Source organism: Staurois parvus, unplaced genomic scaffold (genome assembly GCF_062004578.1).
Source record: "Staurois parvus isolate SC_StPar_1 unplaced genomic scaffold, SC_StPar_1.0 ptg000721l, whole genome shotgun sequence".
In the NCBI taxonomy this organism is placed as follows: Eukaryota; Metazoa; Chordata; class Amphibia; order Anura; family Ranidae; genus Staurois; species Staurois parvus.
Window position 1 is genome coordinate 1,740,916 of NW_028318517.1, and position 18,259 is coordinate 1,759,174.

General features: G+C 42.6%; 1 protein-coding gene across 1 annotated transcript; it reads left to right on the forward strand.

Moving 5' to 3' along the window:
- The first annotated feature begins 4,761 nt into the window (after positions 1–4,761).
- LOC149445421 (uncharacterized) lies at positions 4,762–9,188 on the forward strand. Its single transcript, XM_089653857.1, has 2 exons — positions 4,762–6,329; positions 6,427–9,188. The coding sequence occupies exons 1-2, from the start codon at positions 4,936–4,938 to the stop codon at positions 6,593–6,595; spliced, it is 1,563 nt and encodes a 520-aa protein (XP_089509983.1). The 5' UTR covers positions 4,762–4,935; the 3' UTR covers positions 6,596–9,188.
- The last annotated feature ends 9,071 nt before the right edge of the window (positions 9,189–18,259 follow it).

Consider the following 18,259-nt stretch of genomic DNA (forward strand, 5'->3'; position numbering starts at 1 on the left):
CCTTATGTATTATACATGGAGATCATATCCCCCCTTATGTATTATACATGGAGATCATATCCCCCCTTATGTATATACATGGTGATCATATCCCCCCTTATGTATTATACATGGTGATCATATCCCCCCTTATGTATTATACATGGAGATCATATCCCCCTTATGTATTATACATGGAGATCATATCCCCCTTATGTATTATACATGGAGATCATATCCCCCCTTATGTATTATACATGAAGATCATATCCCCCCCTTATGTATTATACATGGAGATCATATCCCCCCTTATGTATTATACATGAAGATCATATCCCCCCCTTATGTATTATACATGGTGATCATATCCCCCCTTATGTATTATACATGGAGATCATATCCCCCCCTTATGTATTATACATGGAGATCATATCCCCCCTTATGTATTCTACATGGTGATCATATCCCCCCTTATGTATTATACATGGAGATCATATCCCCCCTTATGTATTATACATGGAGATCATATCCCCCCTTATGTATTATACATGGAGATCATATCCCCCCTTATGTATTATACATGGAGATCATATCCCCCTTATGTATTATACATGGAGATCATATCCCCCCTTATGTATTATACATGGAGATCATATCCCCCCTTATGTATTATACATGGAGATCATATCCCCCCTTATGTATTATACATGGAGATCATATCCCCCTTATGTATTATACATGGAGATCATATCCCCCTTATGTATTATACATGGAGATCATACCCCCCTTATGTATTATACATGGAGATCATATCCCCCCTTATGTATTATACATGGTGATCATATCCCCCTTAATCTCCTCTTCTCAGTAGAGAATACATTCAGTTCCTCTAATCTTTCCTCATAGCTGATCTCCTCCATGCCTCGTATCAGTTTGGTTGCCTTTCTTTGTACTTTCTCCAGTTCCCCAAACTTCTTTGACCCCCCCAAATCCTTCTCCACCATTGACTTCCCCCCAGATCCTTCACCATTGACCCCCCCAGATCCTTCACCATTGACACCCCCAGATCCTTCTCCACCATTGACCCCCCCAGATCCTTCTCCACCATTGACCCTCCAGATCCTTCTCCACCATTGACCCCCCAGTTGTACCCCCTAGTATGTATGATGCATATTCTTAGCCCCCCCAAGTGCAGAACCTTACATTTATCACCATTAGCCCTCATTGGACCCATAGTCCCCCAATTACACAGAGCATTGAGGTCAGCTTGTAAGTTGGAGACATCCTGTAAGGACGTTATTCCCCGGCACAGCTTGGTGTCATCTGCAAAGACTGGAATGGGATTTATAATCTCACACCCCATATTGTTTATATAGATATATTAAAAAGTAAGGGTCCCAACACTGAACCCTGGGGTACCCCACTAATAACACTGAATCCTGGGGTACCCCACTAATAACACTGAACCTTGGGGTACACCACTAATAACACTGAACCATGGGTTACCCCACTAATAACACTGAACCCTGGGGTACCCCACTAATAACACTGAACCTTGGGGCACCCCACTAATAATACTGAGCCTTGGGGTACCCATTAATCACACTGAACTTTGGGGTATCCCACTAATCACACTAAACCTTGGGGTACCCCAGTAATAACACTGAATCTTGGGGTACCCCACTAATAAGACTGAACCTTGGGGTGCTCCACTGACACCCCCAGACCATTCAGAGTATGAATCATTAACCACTACTCTCTGAATACGATCTTTTAGCCAGTTTTCTATCCATTTACATTCAGATTTCTCTGTCCAGGTATACCACGACCACCCCACTGTCCAAGTATACCATGTCCCCCTGCCACTCCTCTGTCCAAGTATGCCACGGCCATAATCACCTCTCTGTCCTTGTATATCACGTCCCCCGCCACCCCTCTGTCCAAGGATTTGCTCACCTCCAATCTAACCTGTTTCATGATGGTTTAATCCCAACTCACCTCTACATGTTGTCTACAGTAAACATTTAAGCTTCCACTGATTACAGAATACTAATACTGAGAGTCCTGACCCTTATACTATATAACTTGTACATTACATCCTCCTGACCCCTGCACTATATACTCTGTTGTACATTACATACTCCTGACCCCCGCACTATATACTCTATGTTGTACATTCCATACTCCTGACCCCTGCACTATATACTCTATGTGGTACATTCCATACTCCTGACCGCTGCACTATATACTCTGTTGTACATTACATACTCCTGACCCCTGCACTATATACTCTATGCTGTACATTTCATCCTCCTGACCCCTGCACTATATACTCTGTTGTACATTACATACTCCTGACCCCTGCACTATATACTCTGTGTTGTACATTACATACTCCTGACCCCTGCACTATATACTCCATGTTGTACATTACATACTCCTGACCCTGCACTATATACTCTGTTGTACATTACATACTCCTGACCCCTGCACTATATACTGTATGTTGTACATTACATCCTCCTGACCCCTGCACTATATACTCTGTGTTGTACATTACATACTCCTGACCCCTGCACTATATACTGTATGTTGTACATTACATACTCCTGACCCTGCACTATATACTCTATGTTGTACATTACATACTCCTGACCCCTGCACTATATACTCTATGTTGTACATTACATCCTCCTGACCCCTGCACTATATACTCTATGTTGTACATTACATACTCCTGACCCCTGCACTATATACTCCATGTTGTACATTACATACTCCTGACCCTGCACTATATACTCTATGTTGTACATTACATACTCCTGACCCCTGCACTATATACTCTATGTTGTACATTACATACTCCTGACCCCTGCACTATATACTCCATGTTGTACATTATATACTCCTGACCCCTGCACTATATACTCTATGTTGTACATTACATAGTCCTGACCCCTGCGCTATATACTCTATGTTGTACAGTACATAGTCCTGACCCCTGCGCTATATACTCTGCTGTATATTACATACTCCTGAACCTTGCACTATATACTTTATATTGAACATTACATCCTCCTGACCCCTGCACTATATACTCTGTGTTGTACATTACATACTCCTGACCCCTGCACTATATACTTTATGTTGTACATTACATACTCCTGACCCCTGCACTATATACTCTGTTGTACATTACATACTCCTGACCCATGCACTATATACTCTGTTGTACATTACAATCTCCTGACCCCTTCACTATATACTTTGTTGTATATTACATTCTCCTGACCCCTGCACTATATACTCTGTTGTACATTACATACTCCTGACCCCTGCTCTATATACTCTTGTACATTACATACTCCTGACCCCTGCACTATTTACGCTATGTTGTACATTACATACTCCTGACCCCTGCACTATTTACGCTATGTTGTACATTACATACCCCTGACCCCTGCACTATATACTCTATGTTGTACATTACATACTCCTGACCCCTGCACTATATACTCTATGTTGTACATTACATACTCCTGACCCCTGCACTATATACTCTGTTGTACATTACATCCTCCTGACCCCTGCACTATATACTTTATGTTGTACATTACATACTCCTGACCCCTGCACTATGTACTCTTTGTTGTACATTACATACTCCTGACCCCTGCACTATATACTCTATGTTGTACGTTACATACTCCTGACCCCTGCACTATATACTATATGTTGTACATTACATAATCCTGACCCCTGCACTATATACTCTATGTTGTACATTACATACTCCTGACCCCTGCACTATATACTCTATGTTGTACGTTACATACTCCTGACCCCTGCACTATATACTCTATGTTGTACATTACATCCTCCTGACCCCTGCACTATATACTCTTGTACATTACATACTCCTGACCCCTGTGCTATATACTCTTGTACAATTACATACTCCTGACCCCTGCACTATTTACGCTATGTTGTACATTACATACTCCTGACCCCTGCACTATATACTCTATGTTGTACATTACATACTCCTGACCCCTGCACTATGTACTCTTTGTTGTACATTACATACTCCTGACCCCTGCACTATATACTCTATGTTGTACATTACATACTCCTGACCCCTGCACTATATACTCTATGTTGTACGTTACATACTCCTGACCCCTGCACTATATACTCTATGTTGTACATTACATACTCCTGACCCCTGCACTATATACTCTTTGTTGTACATTACATACTCCTGACCCCTGCACTATATACTCTATGTTGTACATTACATACTCCTGACCCCTGCACTATATACTCTTTGTTGTACATTACATACTCCTGACCCCTGCACTATATACTCTATTTTGTACATTCCATACTCCTGACTTCTGCTCTCCCCCCTCCCCCCACTGCTATATATACACATAATATGGATTCTCTTTTGTTCCCCCCATTTCCTCCCAGGTGGACATTTTATATCGGATGATGTGATTGGAGCACAGACTTTTACATGGTGATAATAATGTAATAACATCCTCCAATGTTGGACCCTTAAACAGAAAGTGATAATGAGGGAGGAGTCAATACCCCAATGATGGTGGTCTTCAGGATCAGTCCAGTCTTCATCTTGGTTGTTCTCCCCCATCCTCACTCTCTGACCTCTGGTGGGGCTCAGCCCCGCTGTTCTTCATGACTAAATCATGGACTAAATAAGGAAGTGCAGTACTTCTTGTGTTGGGAAGATGGCGATGAGTGATAGAGGGGGTGGGGACCCTCATCCTATAATCCCCTCATCACTGTCCCTCCTATAAAAGACAGTTCTGGTTGTTTCCTCACTCTCTGACTAAGGTCCATGAATAAAGAAATGACCTGGTAGGAGATCAGAGGAGCCATTTCCTAGTTCCCTTGAGGGTGGAATTGTAAGCTCCTCAGAGACCAAGCTGCCTGATGTGGGCGGAGTCCTGGTTTGGGGGAACCAATCAGCTCCTGTCTTGTAATCCTCTTTGTCTTTGTATTTTAGTCCATGGCCGGGAGATGAGGAAAACCTCCGAGGATTGTCTCACTTTGTCTCCAGATTGGAAAGTAGAAGATGAGGACATCACACAGTATAGTCCAGGAGAAAACCCGGCTCCCTCCAATGTCCATCCGGCACCACCCAGTGTAGATGGACCATCGGATTCCTCGTATCCTGAGGAACCTCAGACTGTGCGGGACCGGGCCGGCCTTCCAACAGGGAAGAGCTTCTCCTGTACTGAGTGCGGAAAGAGGTTAAGTTCTACATACCATCTTAATGTGCATAAAAGATCTCACACAGGGGAGAAGCCGTATTCCTGTCCTGAGTGCGGGAAATGTTTTTCGCAGAAGTCCAATCTTTACAAACATCAAAGATCTCACACAGGGGAGAAGCCGTATTCCTGTCCTGAGTGCGGGAAATGTTTTTCCCAGATGTCCCATCTTTACACACATCAGAGATCTCACACAGGGGAGAAGCTGTATTCCTGTCCTGAGTGTGGGAAATGTTTTTCAGACAAGTATTGTCTTCACACACATCAGAGATCTCACACGGGGGAGAAGCCATATTCCTGTACTAAGTGTGGGAAATGTTTTTCAGTGAAGTCCAGTCTTTTCACACATCAAAGATCCCACACAGGGGAGAAGCCGTATTCCTGTTTTGATTGTGGGAAATGTTTTTCAGATAAGTATCATCTTTCCATACATCAGAGATCTCACACAGGGGAGAAGCCTTATTCCTGTCTAGAGTGTGGGAAATGTTTTTCAGTCAAGTCCCATCTTCACACACATCGGAGATCTCACACAGGGGAGAAGCCTTATTCCTGTCTAGAGTGTGGGAAATGTTTTTCAGTCAAGTCCAGTCTTCACATACATCACAGATCTCACACGGGGGAGAAGCCTTATTCCTGTTCTGAGTGTGGGAAATGTTTTTCAGTGAAGTCCAGTCTTCACATACATCAGAGATCTCACACAGGGGAGAAGCCTTATTCCTGTCTAGATTGTGGGAAATGTTTTTCAGACAAGTTCAGTCTTCACACACATCAGAGATCTCACACAGGGGAGAAGCCGTATTCCTGTTCTGAGTGTGGGAAATGTTTTTCACAGAAGTACAATTTTTCCAGACATCAAAGATCTCACGTGGGGGAGAAGCCATATTCCTGCCCTGAGTGTGGGAAATGTTTTTTAGCTAAGACCAGTCTTTCCATTCATCAGAGATTTCACACGGAGGAGAAGCCACTTTCCTGTCCTGACTGTGGGAAATGTTTTTCACTGAAGTCCAGTCTTTCCAACCATCAGAGATCTCACACGGGGAAGAAGTCTCACACAGGGTAGATGTATTCTTGTCCTGAGTGCGGGAAATGTTTTTCATGGAAGTTCAATCTTTACACACATCAGAAATGTCACACACTCAGAGATCTCACACAGAAATTCCTGTTCTGAGTGCGGAAAATGTTTTTCAGTGAAGTCTAGCCTTCACACACATCAGAGATCTCACACAGGGGAGAAGCTTTATTCCTGTTCTAAGTGCGGAAAGTGTTTTTCATGGAAGTCACATCTTCACACACATCAGAGATCTCACACAGGGGAAAAGTGATATTTCTGTCTGGAGTGCAGGAAATGTTTTTCACAGAATTCCCACCTTTTATAGACATTAGAGATCTCACACGGGGGAGAAGCTGTATTCCTGTCCTGAGTGCGGGAAATGTTTTTCATGGAAGTCGCATCTTTCCAAACATCAGAGATCTCACATGGGGAAGCAGCCACTTTCCTGTACTGAGTGAGGGAAATGTTCCTCACTGAAGTCCTGTCTTCCTGTACATCAGGGGTCCCACACAACCCTGGAGGTGTATTAGTGCCTTGAGTGCGGGAAATGTCTTATAGATGAATGTTGCTGGACATCCCAGCTCTCATGTGGGGAAGAAGCACACCCTGATATACACCTCAGATATACTCCATGGCTGATCTTCATCATGGAAGGAACAGTTCATAAGGAGATGAGAGGCCCCCAAAGACATGGATGAAGTGCAGTAAATGTTGGGGTGCAGAGTGGTCAGTAGATCCTGGAAATGAAGGACACAACTTCAGCCCTTCTTGGGTGTCGGAGTTGCGTTTCCTGATAATGATATAGCGGGTTACAGAGCTAGAAGCCGGGAGAGCCCAGATCTCGTTATCGGGGAACTTTACACAGACAACAAGAACTTCTGAAGTTGATGTCCTTCATTTCAAGGCTCTACAGAACAGTGGTGACCCCGAAGCGTCTCTCTGTCTTCAGTCCATCCTTCTCCCATCCCCCAACAGGAGGGAAGGAGAACTCCGCCCCAAACTAGGGGGGAACTTTCCTCTCATTATTTCCCTTGGCTTCTGTGTGGGTTTGGGTGGTTGGAGGAGTGCGGCACGAGAGGGAACACCGCTTGTTGTTCTATGTCTACATATGGGGTCTGGGTAGAGGGGATCCACCGGAAAATATTTCTACTCTTTGATTTTGTGCAAATCGTTTCTGTTTTCACTTTGAAGGGCGATATTATGTGTGGTTTGTAAAAGGGATTGGCCCAATAGATACCGCCCCACTTAGAGAATAGATGAACTAATATGACCAGCATTCATTCAGCCATGTCACATGTTGGTCTTTTCATACAGTGATTTCCTATGATCATTGGCTCCATCTAGTGGCCATAATGTGGTATTGAACTGTTTTTCCTGATTGAGGTATTTTGGAAGTAGTACATCATTATGGCCACTAGAGGGAGCTGATGATTATAGGAAGTCACTGAGTTTATTAAAATACGGCCAGAATTTGTCACGGCTGGACACATGCTTGCCACACTCCCCCAACATATTTTTCACATAGACCCCTTAGTTTACTGTGTCAGGGGTGGTTTCATACAAATACCTGAGATCACACTCATACATTTTCAAGTACAGTAGACATTGAAGACATAAATTACATAAAACCACAGAATTAAACCATCCATTGATTTTAACCAAAAATACCTCAATTGGTTATTAGATGACGCTAAGTATCCTAGCAATTAGCACCATCTAGTGTCCAAATTGTCAGGGAACACCCGAACAATTGATTTAGTCAGATAAATCAATCAAATCACAGTGTCTCCAATACAAAAAAATTATTTATAAAAATAATTTAACTGACTTAATTATTCTGAAAAATTCTTTAAGAACTCAAAGATCTGTGTAGGTATAGACTGCAGAGTATGAAAATCAATATTTATTTACATAAGTCACTTACAAACACCATAAATAATAGTCAGATTGTGATTTAAACTGACACTAAGATGTTTCTGTAAAAGCTCTAAAATAGAATGAATTAAATTCAATAATCAGTTTCTTCCTGTAAACATCATAACCAATGAAAACGGACAATAGTCTGTCTCCTGCAGAAGGAATAAACTATGCAGAATAGTCCACCAGTATGGCCTAAGAACAGGAACATTTTTATAAATGACTTAACTTGAAGTGATGTTATCATGGGGAGAGTTATTAGGTTACACAAAGGAATGTGGCAATTGACTTACTAGTCTAAACAAGCAAAATCAACAGAAAATATATAATTACCCTCCAAGTATCAGGTCATCTTTTAGAGAACTGATGATCAGACTCAAAGATGGCTGCTGATTAATGGGTGGATTTGAGCTTCTACAAAATGGCGTCTCTTCTTCAGTTGATGAGTGTCTTTAGATGATCTGAGTGTGAGATGATGTCTACCTTCCAGATGGCTGTGTAGATGGTCCTCCCTCTGTGAGTGTTCCTGCCGGTTTTATCTAGTTATGACTTATACTCTCATCAAATCTGAATAAACCTGGCCCAGAAGGCGGAACCTTCTCTGTGATTGGGGAATCTGATTATCTAACCCATGTTTACTCAAGCATTACCTCCCATGGCCACTGGGTGTCACCCTTGGATAAGAATTGTCTGGTCTGAGTTTATCTGGGGACAGAAGTAACTAATCTGTGATCGGGAAAAATGAATATTTCACTATAACAAATTGTCCCTTGTGAAATCTATAGAATGCCTTGGAGAGTAGATATTATTCCTCATTTACAATGATTACGTTTTGGTGTAACAGTGATTAAATGGAGAATTGTAACTATCAGGAGGTTGGATTACATAAAGTGATTAGAATAATAGTTGTACACACAGAGGAGAGATAATAAAAAGAATAATTTGTATACTGATCTACTGATTGATTATGACTTTGGTAGCATGCATACAATATTCCTAACAATACCGATAAACTCCAACATACTAAATATATATCATGGGATTACAAATCAACAAACATACTATAATATACTTCCTACATTCTTATGAGACAATCTGGTATTTTATCCCCATCACGTCTTTTCGTATAATCTGAAATATATGGAAACAGGGAGGTTCCTTTTTGTACCTTTTCACCAAAGCTAAATGAGTCTCAGCAGTGTTACTGGAGTCACCTTGTTACATAGTTACAGAGTTCATCTGGATGGAAAAAAGACACCAATCCATCCAGTCCAACCAACAGAAAAAACAAAACACACAAATAGAACATTACATGAGGAAATGCACATCTTACTGTAAAGGTCTCAGTAATCTATAAACAGAAGAATCCAGAAAAGAACTCTCACAGATCTGCAGCTTTGTAGAGTTAGCATTCATAATACACGGCTCAAAAAATGAAAGGGAGACTTAATCCGAGTCTAGCATCAAGCCAATTAAACTCCTGGGATATGGATCTGGTCAGGTAAGTCGCAGAGGGGGCTGTTCATCAGTTTCAGCTGCTTTGGTGTTAATGAAATTAACAACAGGTGCTCTAGATGGGCAACAATGAGACAACCTTCAAAACAGGAATTTACAGGTGGAGGCCACTGACATTTTTTTCCCTACTCATCTTTTCTGACTGTGCTTCACTAGTTTTGCATTTGGCTAGGGTCAGTGTCACTACTGGTAGCATGAGGTCATACCTGGACCCTACAGAGGTTGCACAGGCCTTCCAACTCCTCCAGGATGGCACATCAATACGTGCCATTGCCAGAAGGTTTGCTGTGTCTCCCAGCACAATCTCAAGAGCATGGAGGAGATTCCAGGAGACGAGAGCACGGAGGAGATTCCAGGAGACGAGAGCACAGAGGAGATTCCAGGAGACGAGAGCACGGAGGAGATTCTAGGAGAAGAGAGCACAGAGGAGATTCCAGGAGACAGGCAGTTACTCTAAGAGAGCTGGACATGGCCAAAGAAGTTTCTTAACCCACCAGCAGAACTGTATCTGCTCCTTTGTGCAAGGAGGAACAGGATGAGCACTGCCAGAGCCTGACAAAACGACCTCCAGCAGGCCACTGGTGTGTATGTCTCTGATCAAACAATCAGAAACAGACTTTATGATAGTGGCCTGAGGGCCTGACATCCTCTAGTGGGCCCTGTGCTCACTGCCTGGCACCATAGAGCTCCATTGGAATTTGCCATTGAACATTAGAATTGGCAGGTCCACCACTGGCACCCTGTGCTTTTCACAGATGAGAGCAGGTTCCCCCTGAGCACATGTGACAGACATGAAAGGTTCTGGAGAACATTCTGCTGCCTGTAACATCATTTAGCATGACCGATTTGGTGGTGGGTCAGTGATGGTCTGAGGAGGCATATCCATGGAGGGATGCACAGACCTCTACAGGCTAGACAATGGCACCCTGACTGCCATTAAGTAACGGGATGAAATCATTGGACCCATTGTCAGACCCTACACTGGTGCAGTGAGTCCTGGGTTCCTCCTGGTGCATGACAATGCCCAGCCTCATGTGGCAAAAGTGTACAGGAAGTTTCTGGAGGATGAAGGAATTAATACCACTGAATGGCCCCCATGCTGGCCTGACCTAAATCCAATAGAACACCTCTGGGATGTGATGTTTCAGTCCATCCGATGCCACCCTGTTGCACCTCAGACTGTCCAGGAGCACTGTGATGCCCTGGTCCAGATCTGGGAGAAAATCCCCCAGGACACCATCTTCCATCTCATTAGGAGCATGGCCCAACATTGTCAGGCATGCATACAAGCACTTGGGGGCCATACAAACTACTGAGGACCATTCTGAGTTGCTGCAATTACATTTCGGTAAAATGGATTCGCCTGCTGTATCATTTTTTTCTTGATTTTTGGGGTGTTTTTGTTTTTAGTCCTCTGTAGGTCAATAATTTTCATTTCCATCAAATGATGGGGCATCCTTACATTCCTAACACATTATCCAGTCCATATCAGTATAGAGATCCAGCAGCAGATTTGTCCCCATTGAGATATGATGAGTTATCAAAGTCTTCCTTTAATTTTTTGTAGCAGTGCATAACATAAATTTAAGAGTTGGGTAGCTGAGATGTGATCAGTAGAAATATGTAATTGTAGATCTAGATTAATTCCATGTTATTTCAGATCAGTATTCAGTAATCAGTCAGACACATATGTTCTCAATTAGCATCTGAAAGGACAGAGCATCTTCTAGGCTGGAGGTGACACCTAGATGTCAATAAAATATTGTCACCTATGTAGCCAGAGTTTGCCACTTTCTTGAACCTAGAAGAAGAATCCTAGTCATTTTGGCTACAAGAGTCAGCAGGAGACCGTGAGAAGGCTCTGAAGTGTTTGTCAGCTTTGATTTATATCCACAAATCAAAGGAATTTATTTTATCTCTCATAAAAGCTAAAATATTTGTTGCAGAGGGATGAAAATACTTCTTTCTGTTTGGATACACTGTAGGCTACATCTGCATGTAAAACTGTATTTGTAGCCCCTGTGGAATCCCAGTGTCAGGGCTCCCAGGTATGACCAGAGGTGTGTGACTGAAGCAGGGAAACGCAGACTTCAGAAATGTGATAAACAATATAATTTATTAACACTAACCATACAAACATAAACGCAGGGCAATACTAAACATAATACAGTGCAAACAAACCAAACCAACCACCCACAGATAACAGTATATACAAGCAAGCGTCGTCAGGCAGGCCGGGTCAATATCAATTGGGCAGGTAGGTACGGGGGGAGCAAGCAGAGAATGGTCGGGGTCACAGGCCAGGTTCAGCAGGTAGCAAGCAGCGAGGTACAGAGGGTCAGACAGAGGGGTGGTCAGGGTCACAAGCCAGGATCAGAGCAGGAGAAGTCAGCAGCAGTTCAGATCAGGGTCAGCGAAGGAACAGAAACAGGATGCAGGACAGATACAGGGCCCAGGACAAACACAACACCAAGGCAGAGTCTGCAAGTCTGGCCATCCCTTAAATACCCCAGTATCATCAGTTCCAGGTGTTAGCTGGCTGAAAGGTTGAGTCTCTGATTGCTGGGAGCACCCGCTGGCCAGCCCTGGTACTGCAGATCAAAAAGGCAGGTGAGTCCCACCATTGCTGGCCAGTCCATTCCTAACACCCAGAGAAACACAAAACGGTTCTATGGTGCCTAATTGAGACCGCTGAACAGCGATTGGTACTGTTCTGTTCAGACTAACACACTGGTGTTGGAAATTCTATCCCTGACCAAGTGATCCAAACCATTCCTGGCCCATTCAGCTCTGGGCACTTCAGAACCCAGAACATCCTGTGGTACAGGAACACCCCCCAGGGTTGATTGGCCAAGGGCTAATGTGCAGCCCACATCCATATTTTAATAAATTGAGGACCCTGAGAAATGGACGGGGTGATTCGTACGGAGCCGGTTCCATGTGACTGGTGAATCATGGACTTTCTCTGACTTGCTCCAGTCACAGGATAAATCTTGGTAAAAGTTCTATTTCTGTTTTTATTCCCTTTTATTTTATTGTGAATAGCCAATTGTGTGCATTTTTGTATTTTCTGCAACTTTTTTTTTCTTTGTACATATTTAATGCATTACCCACTTTCGGGATATTACATCATAAAATGAATAAGTGACTTCTGTGTACTAAGCTCGGGCTCATATCTCCGGAGAGATTGTTGTATTGTAGAGTCTATGTGCTCGGTCTAAGTTCATTGCCAATCTGTATGCAATTGCACTGTGTGTTGGCAGATTGTCTGCAGATTGTAACATAGCAGATCTGCCAGACGGAGAGCTCTGTGTGTGTGTAGTGGACCAGCAGACGAGTCTGTGGACAAACTGTTGGTTGGTGGGAAGCTATCGTTTGTTGTGTGTCTGGTGTGGGGGGTGTGTGGACAGTGGAAGAGTCACGGGCTGACCATGCCTTGGTTAGCTAGTCATTGTGGGTGTGTGCTTTATCTGTGACACAGTGTATAATCCATGATGTGGGACTTCTCTTGTCCTCATTACATTGGAGGACAGAAACTCTTCCATTGTGATAGAATAAATATAAATCAGCACACGTATATATATAAAATCCTCAGAAATCCCTTAAAGTCATATCAATATCCTTCCCCTGAAGTACTAATAAAACATATATTCATTGACTTAAACCCAAAAACCCACAGATCCTTGTTGACAAAGTCCGGAAGAGACGAAACGCGTCCAGGGCACGTGACGTTCCCAGAAGTGCTGCGGCAGCCATTTTGGATTCTGGAATCCCCTGTGTGTTGGAGGTCTGGAGAGTAACGGTGCACTTCAGGTATCCCCCTGAGCTACAAAGTGATAGTGCTGGATAGGAGTAGCAAGGGGGAATTATCTGGTGATCGGGAGACCCTCTACACACGGAAAGGGGATCGTATACTGGGCATGAGGAATTTGATGCTGTCTTGCTGATCTTATCGTTTTTATATGTAAGTGGCTACAATACATTTTATATATGATTATAATTCACATACTGATTCCTGGTCTGTTTGTGAGGTCCTGAGGAACAAGAGGATACCAATCTAAGGACACTCTGTACATATGTGGTTGATTACAAGCTGGAATCTGTTTGTTTTAGGGTAATTATGCACTTTATATATAGTTTGCAGTGATATTTATTAATTTTCTTTTCACATGAGTGCTGTGACACTGGAGTGTTTTTTTGCATGATACACGTGTGGCACTTTAGTTCTGGGATTTAAAAGGTAATATACTATGTTGAGATTTTGTTTTTTGAGGTATTTGAAGAGCACCTGTAATTGATTTGCATCTTCTTCTGTGGAGTAGGAAGCGTCTTCCTATCAAGAAATTGATCTTTGTTTGGACACATTATTTGGACTCTTTGCATATTGGAACTTTATTTTATTTTTGTTCTTTTATATATATTTTATATTTTTTATTTTTGGGTAATCTCTTTGGGTCTTGATTTTTTCACTATAATTGTGGGTTTTTGGGTTTAAGTCAATGAATATATGTTTCTTCCATTGTGATGTTTATTCCCAAGCTCTCCCAGAATCCCTCAGCTTGGAATAATGGTCCCTGTGTCTGCAGAAACGTAGAGAATACTTCCATATACCGCGTCTCTTCATCTTGTTCATCCTTCTTGTTGGCAGAACAATGACATCTCAGCTAGACTAGAGGATGTGGGGACCACCACGGGATTATTTGGTGTTTGTAATCACCCCCCTTGTTCCTGCACTGAGGGGTCCCGGCTTCCATTCCTTCTCTATACACAGAACAAAATACTTCAGTTGGGGAGAAGTTTGTCCCTTGTGGGACTTGAGACCTGAAAATGACCCTTGTCTATTATTTGGTTTAAAAACTCCCATGGTTCAACCCGGGGAAACGATGAAAATATGATCTTCCTCATAGAAATTCTAAGAAAATGCAACATTTTCCATTTTAGGTCAAAAATCATTTTAAATTGTTTCCCATCACACAGAAGGAATGTACATGCTTTGTCACTGAGTGGATTGCTAGACAAATGTTTTTATCAATAGACCCCTAAATGTCAGGAGATATACTGTATTCTATTATATTGTATTATATTATGTTATGTTAAATTATATAAAGACGGGAACAGATTCAAACATGATAGTTCAATCAAAATATGAAATCTAAATATACATATAAAGTGCTTAAAAGGTGAAAATCTAATAAAGTGCTTGAATGGTGAAGAATCACTACGATGTGATCGGAATATATAAATTCTATTTGAAAAACACGGTGATCCACCTTAACTCAATGTTCCTCCACCTCAAAAATCGTATGGATGGCCGCTCTCCTCCTACCATGGACCTATGAATGAATACAGGTCAACCAAGCCTGGTAATTCCGATGCTCTAGATGTCAGCAGATGACAGGCACCACCTTCCATAATAATGTAAAACGGAATTCTTCTCAGATGATAGAAGCAGTAACATAGCGATTTGCATTTCAAAACTCCCGCTCTGTAAAAAGCTGGCAATTATGTCACTAGGCTCCGCCGCCACGCGTTACACCACCAACCACGTGGCTTCGTCAGGGAAAAGCCCATATATGCATCTAGGTAACCATGACTACTATTCCTGCTTCATTCTGTAGAGCCTGCAACATCCCACAGCTACATTCCAGCACATAAACTCCCCCTTCTGTCTTGTATGTAATACAATCTCTCATTAAATCACCTTTATTTGTACTTGTTGCTTTAAAATTAGTTCTTTTCTGATTAATCCCTTAGTTCTTGTACATCCATAGCATTTTTTGCATGGGAAAAATCCTTTACCCGTGAAGAAAGAAAACTCACTTTTCTTAGGGGGATTCACCACATTTTTAACTATATTTATCAAAATATTTACCAACCCAACCAAAGTTTGTATATAGGAGAGCCCCAAGGTTGTGTGACCGCATAGCTAAAAATGTGTTGAATCCCCCTAAGAAAAGTGAGTTTTCTTTCTTCACAGGTAAAGGAATATTTTGTTTTTTAATTGTATTGCTTTTTACCTGTTTACTGACTAGATTGGATATATGTCAGGTATTCTATTTCTCGGGGGTTAGGAAAATTTCTTATACATGTCTGTTACAGACCCCATGGTGCTGGGAAGCGTCTATGTGATCTTCCTAATTGGAAGACTCCCCCCACTGCTATGCTTTGGTGGAGACTCTTCCATTCCTTGACCTTGTGTCTGGGTTATTTGGTGTTTTACTGTTTTATGCTGCATATTGTTGTTTTACCACTTGAACTGACGATAGCCATTTTCTGGGTGTCTTTTGTCTCTCCCCTATTTCTTCCTTATTTTTTTATTGTTTTTTATTGAGGGTCATCTTGAGAATTTTTATTTGGTCCTGGATTCTTGATCTCCCCTATGGGGGGATGTGTGGGTCTCCCCATCGCTGTCTTGCATTTTTCTATGTCCACCTTAAGACCTAATAGTGGCGTTGTTCCCTTACTCTCCCATAATGTGCAGGTTCGGGATTCCCCTCTAAGCGTTTCAAGGTTTTTTCTCGTTATAAGTTCCTCGGAGCTGATATACAGTAGGTGCTCTGCAGGAACCCCATTTTGTCTCCTCTTTCACACCACGGTGTATTCATAGAGATTTCCCTGTGTGCTTTTTTGCTAATGCATCTGGGAAAAAACAAGGGGTAGCGCTCTGTTTGGCCCAGCGGTTATCATTTACTGAATCTAAAGTGATACGAGACAAGGAAGGGCGATATCTATTGGTTAAAGGCCACTTGGGGGGAGACTTAGTGACTTTCCTGATTTACTACGCCCCTAATGTGAATCAATTAGACTTTTTTCGATCCCTGTTTCAATCTTTAGCTCCGCAACTGGAAGGCGATGTCATTTTAGTGGGGGATTTGAATTTGGCTTTAGATCAAAGGCTTGATAAATCGCATGCGACCAAACTTGTGTCCCCCCAAAACAAAGTCACAAATTTGCTCAACTTTTATATCGCTATAATTTGGTGGATGCATGGAGAGAGGCCAATCCTACTTCTAGAGACTACTCTCATTTCTCTAGAGCTCACAACCGGTATTCACGTATAGACCACATCTTTCTCCCTATGGAGTTGCTGCCTAAGTTGTGTTCGGCTAAAATTGTATGGACACCCTGGTCAGATCATGACCCGGTGATGCTAACAATCTCCAATTTAACTGCCAATCTGGCCAAGTCACACTGGCAATTGAATGAGTCCCTTCTTAGCAATGAGTCAACTCACCTTGAAGTGGTGGAGCATTTGAACTCTTACTTTCCCATTAGTACAGCGGAAGACACGACCCCGGCTATTAACTGGGCAGCTCATAAAGCTTCTATATCAGAGGTTTTTTTATCCAACAAGTCTCTAGACTAAAGTGATCTCATGAAGAGTTGATTTCTGCCAAAACTAAGGAATACGAGGCTTTACTGGCCCAACATAAAATTTCTCCAACCCCGGACTTGTTACTTAAGGTAGAACAGGCTCGTTTGGAGCTTAATCTTTGTCTCACCACAAAACTGGAAAATGATGGAGGAATCATAACTTCTTCACATGGCGAGACAAACCGGATTCTAAACTTTCCCCTAAACATACTTACTCGGCGCTTCCTAAGCTTAGGCTTCCTGGAGGTCACATCTCACAGGATCCTCAGAAATCCTTCAGGAATTTAATACGTTTTATTCTACCTTATATAGTCCACCCCAGTTTGTTGAGCCTTCCATGCTTCAAGATTTTTTAGGACTCTTGCATCTCTCTTCCCTTGTGGACGCCCTGTCAGGAATGGACTTGCCAATAATGGTGGGACTCACCTGCCTTGTGGGCTGCAGTACCAGGGCTGGCCAGCGGGTGCTCTCAGCAATCAGAGACTTACCCCTGCAGTCAGCCAAACACCTGAAGCTGATTGCAGGGGTTGTATTTAAGGAATGACCAGACTCACAGTCAAGGCCTTGGTGTGTGCTTCTATGGGCCCCTGTATCTTGTATCCTGTATTCCTGTTCCTGTTTCTGTCTGACTTCTTGCCGACCCTGCCTGATCCTGACCTCTGCTGACTTCTGCTTGATCCCTGGCTTGTAACCCTGACCATTCTCTGCCTGACCCTCTGCACCACGCTGCCCGTGAGTTACTGAACCCAGCTTGTGACCCCGACCACTCTCCCGCCTGTTCCTGGTACTCCATTTTGCCCATTTGCTACTGACCCGGCCTGCCTGACGACTCTTGCATTGTATGTATTGTTATGTGTGGGTGGTTTGGTTTGGTTTGTTTGCACTGTGTTTATGTTTAGTTTTGCACTGCGTTTTGTATTGTTAGTCTTAATAAATTATATTGTTTATACCATATCTGAAGCCTGCGTTTCCCTGTCTCAGTCCACACACCTCTGGTCATACCTAGAATCCTGACACGCCCACAGGGAACTTATGGAACGACCTATAACTAGTGAGGAACTTGGTAAAGTTATTAAAATGCTAACATCACATAAGTCCCCGGGCCCCGACGGTTTACCAAATGTTTACT

Coding starts and splice junctions, on each gene's coding strand:
- LOC149445421 (XM_089653857.1), top strand. CDS start 4,936: ATGTGGGCGGAGTCCTGGTTTGGGGGAACCAATCAGCTCCTGTCTTGT. Junction 6,330..6,426: donor GGGAAGAAGTCTCACACAGG/GTAGATGTATTC, acceptor GATCTCACACAG/AAATTCCTGTTCTGAGTGCG.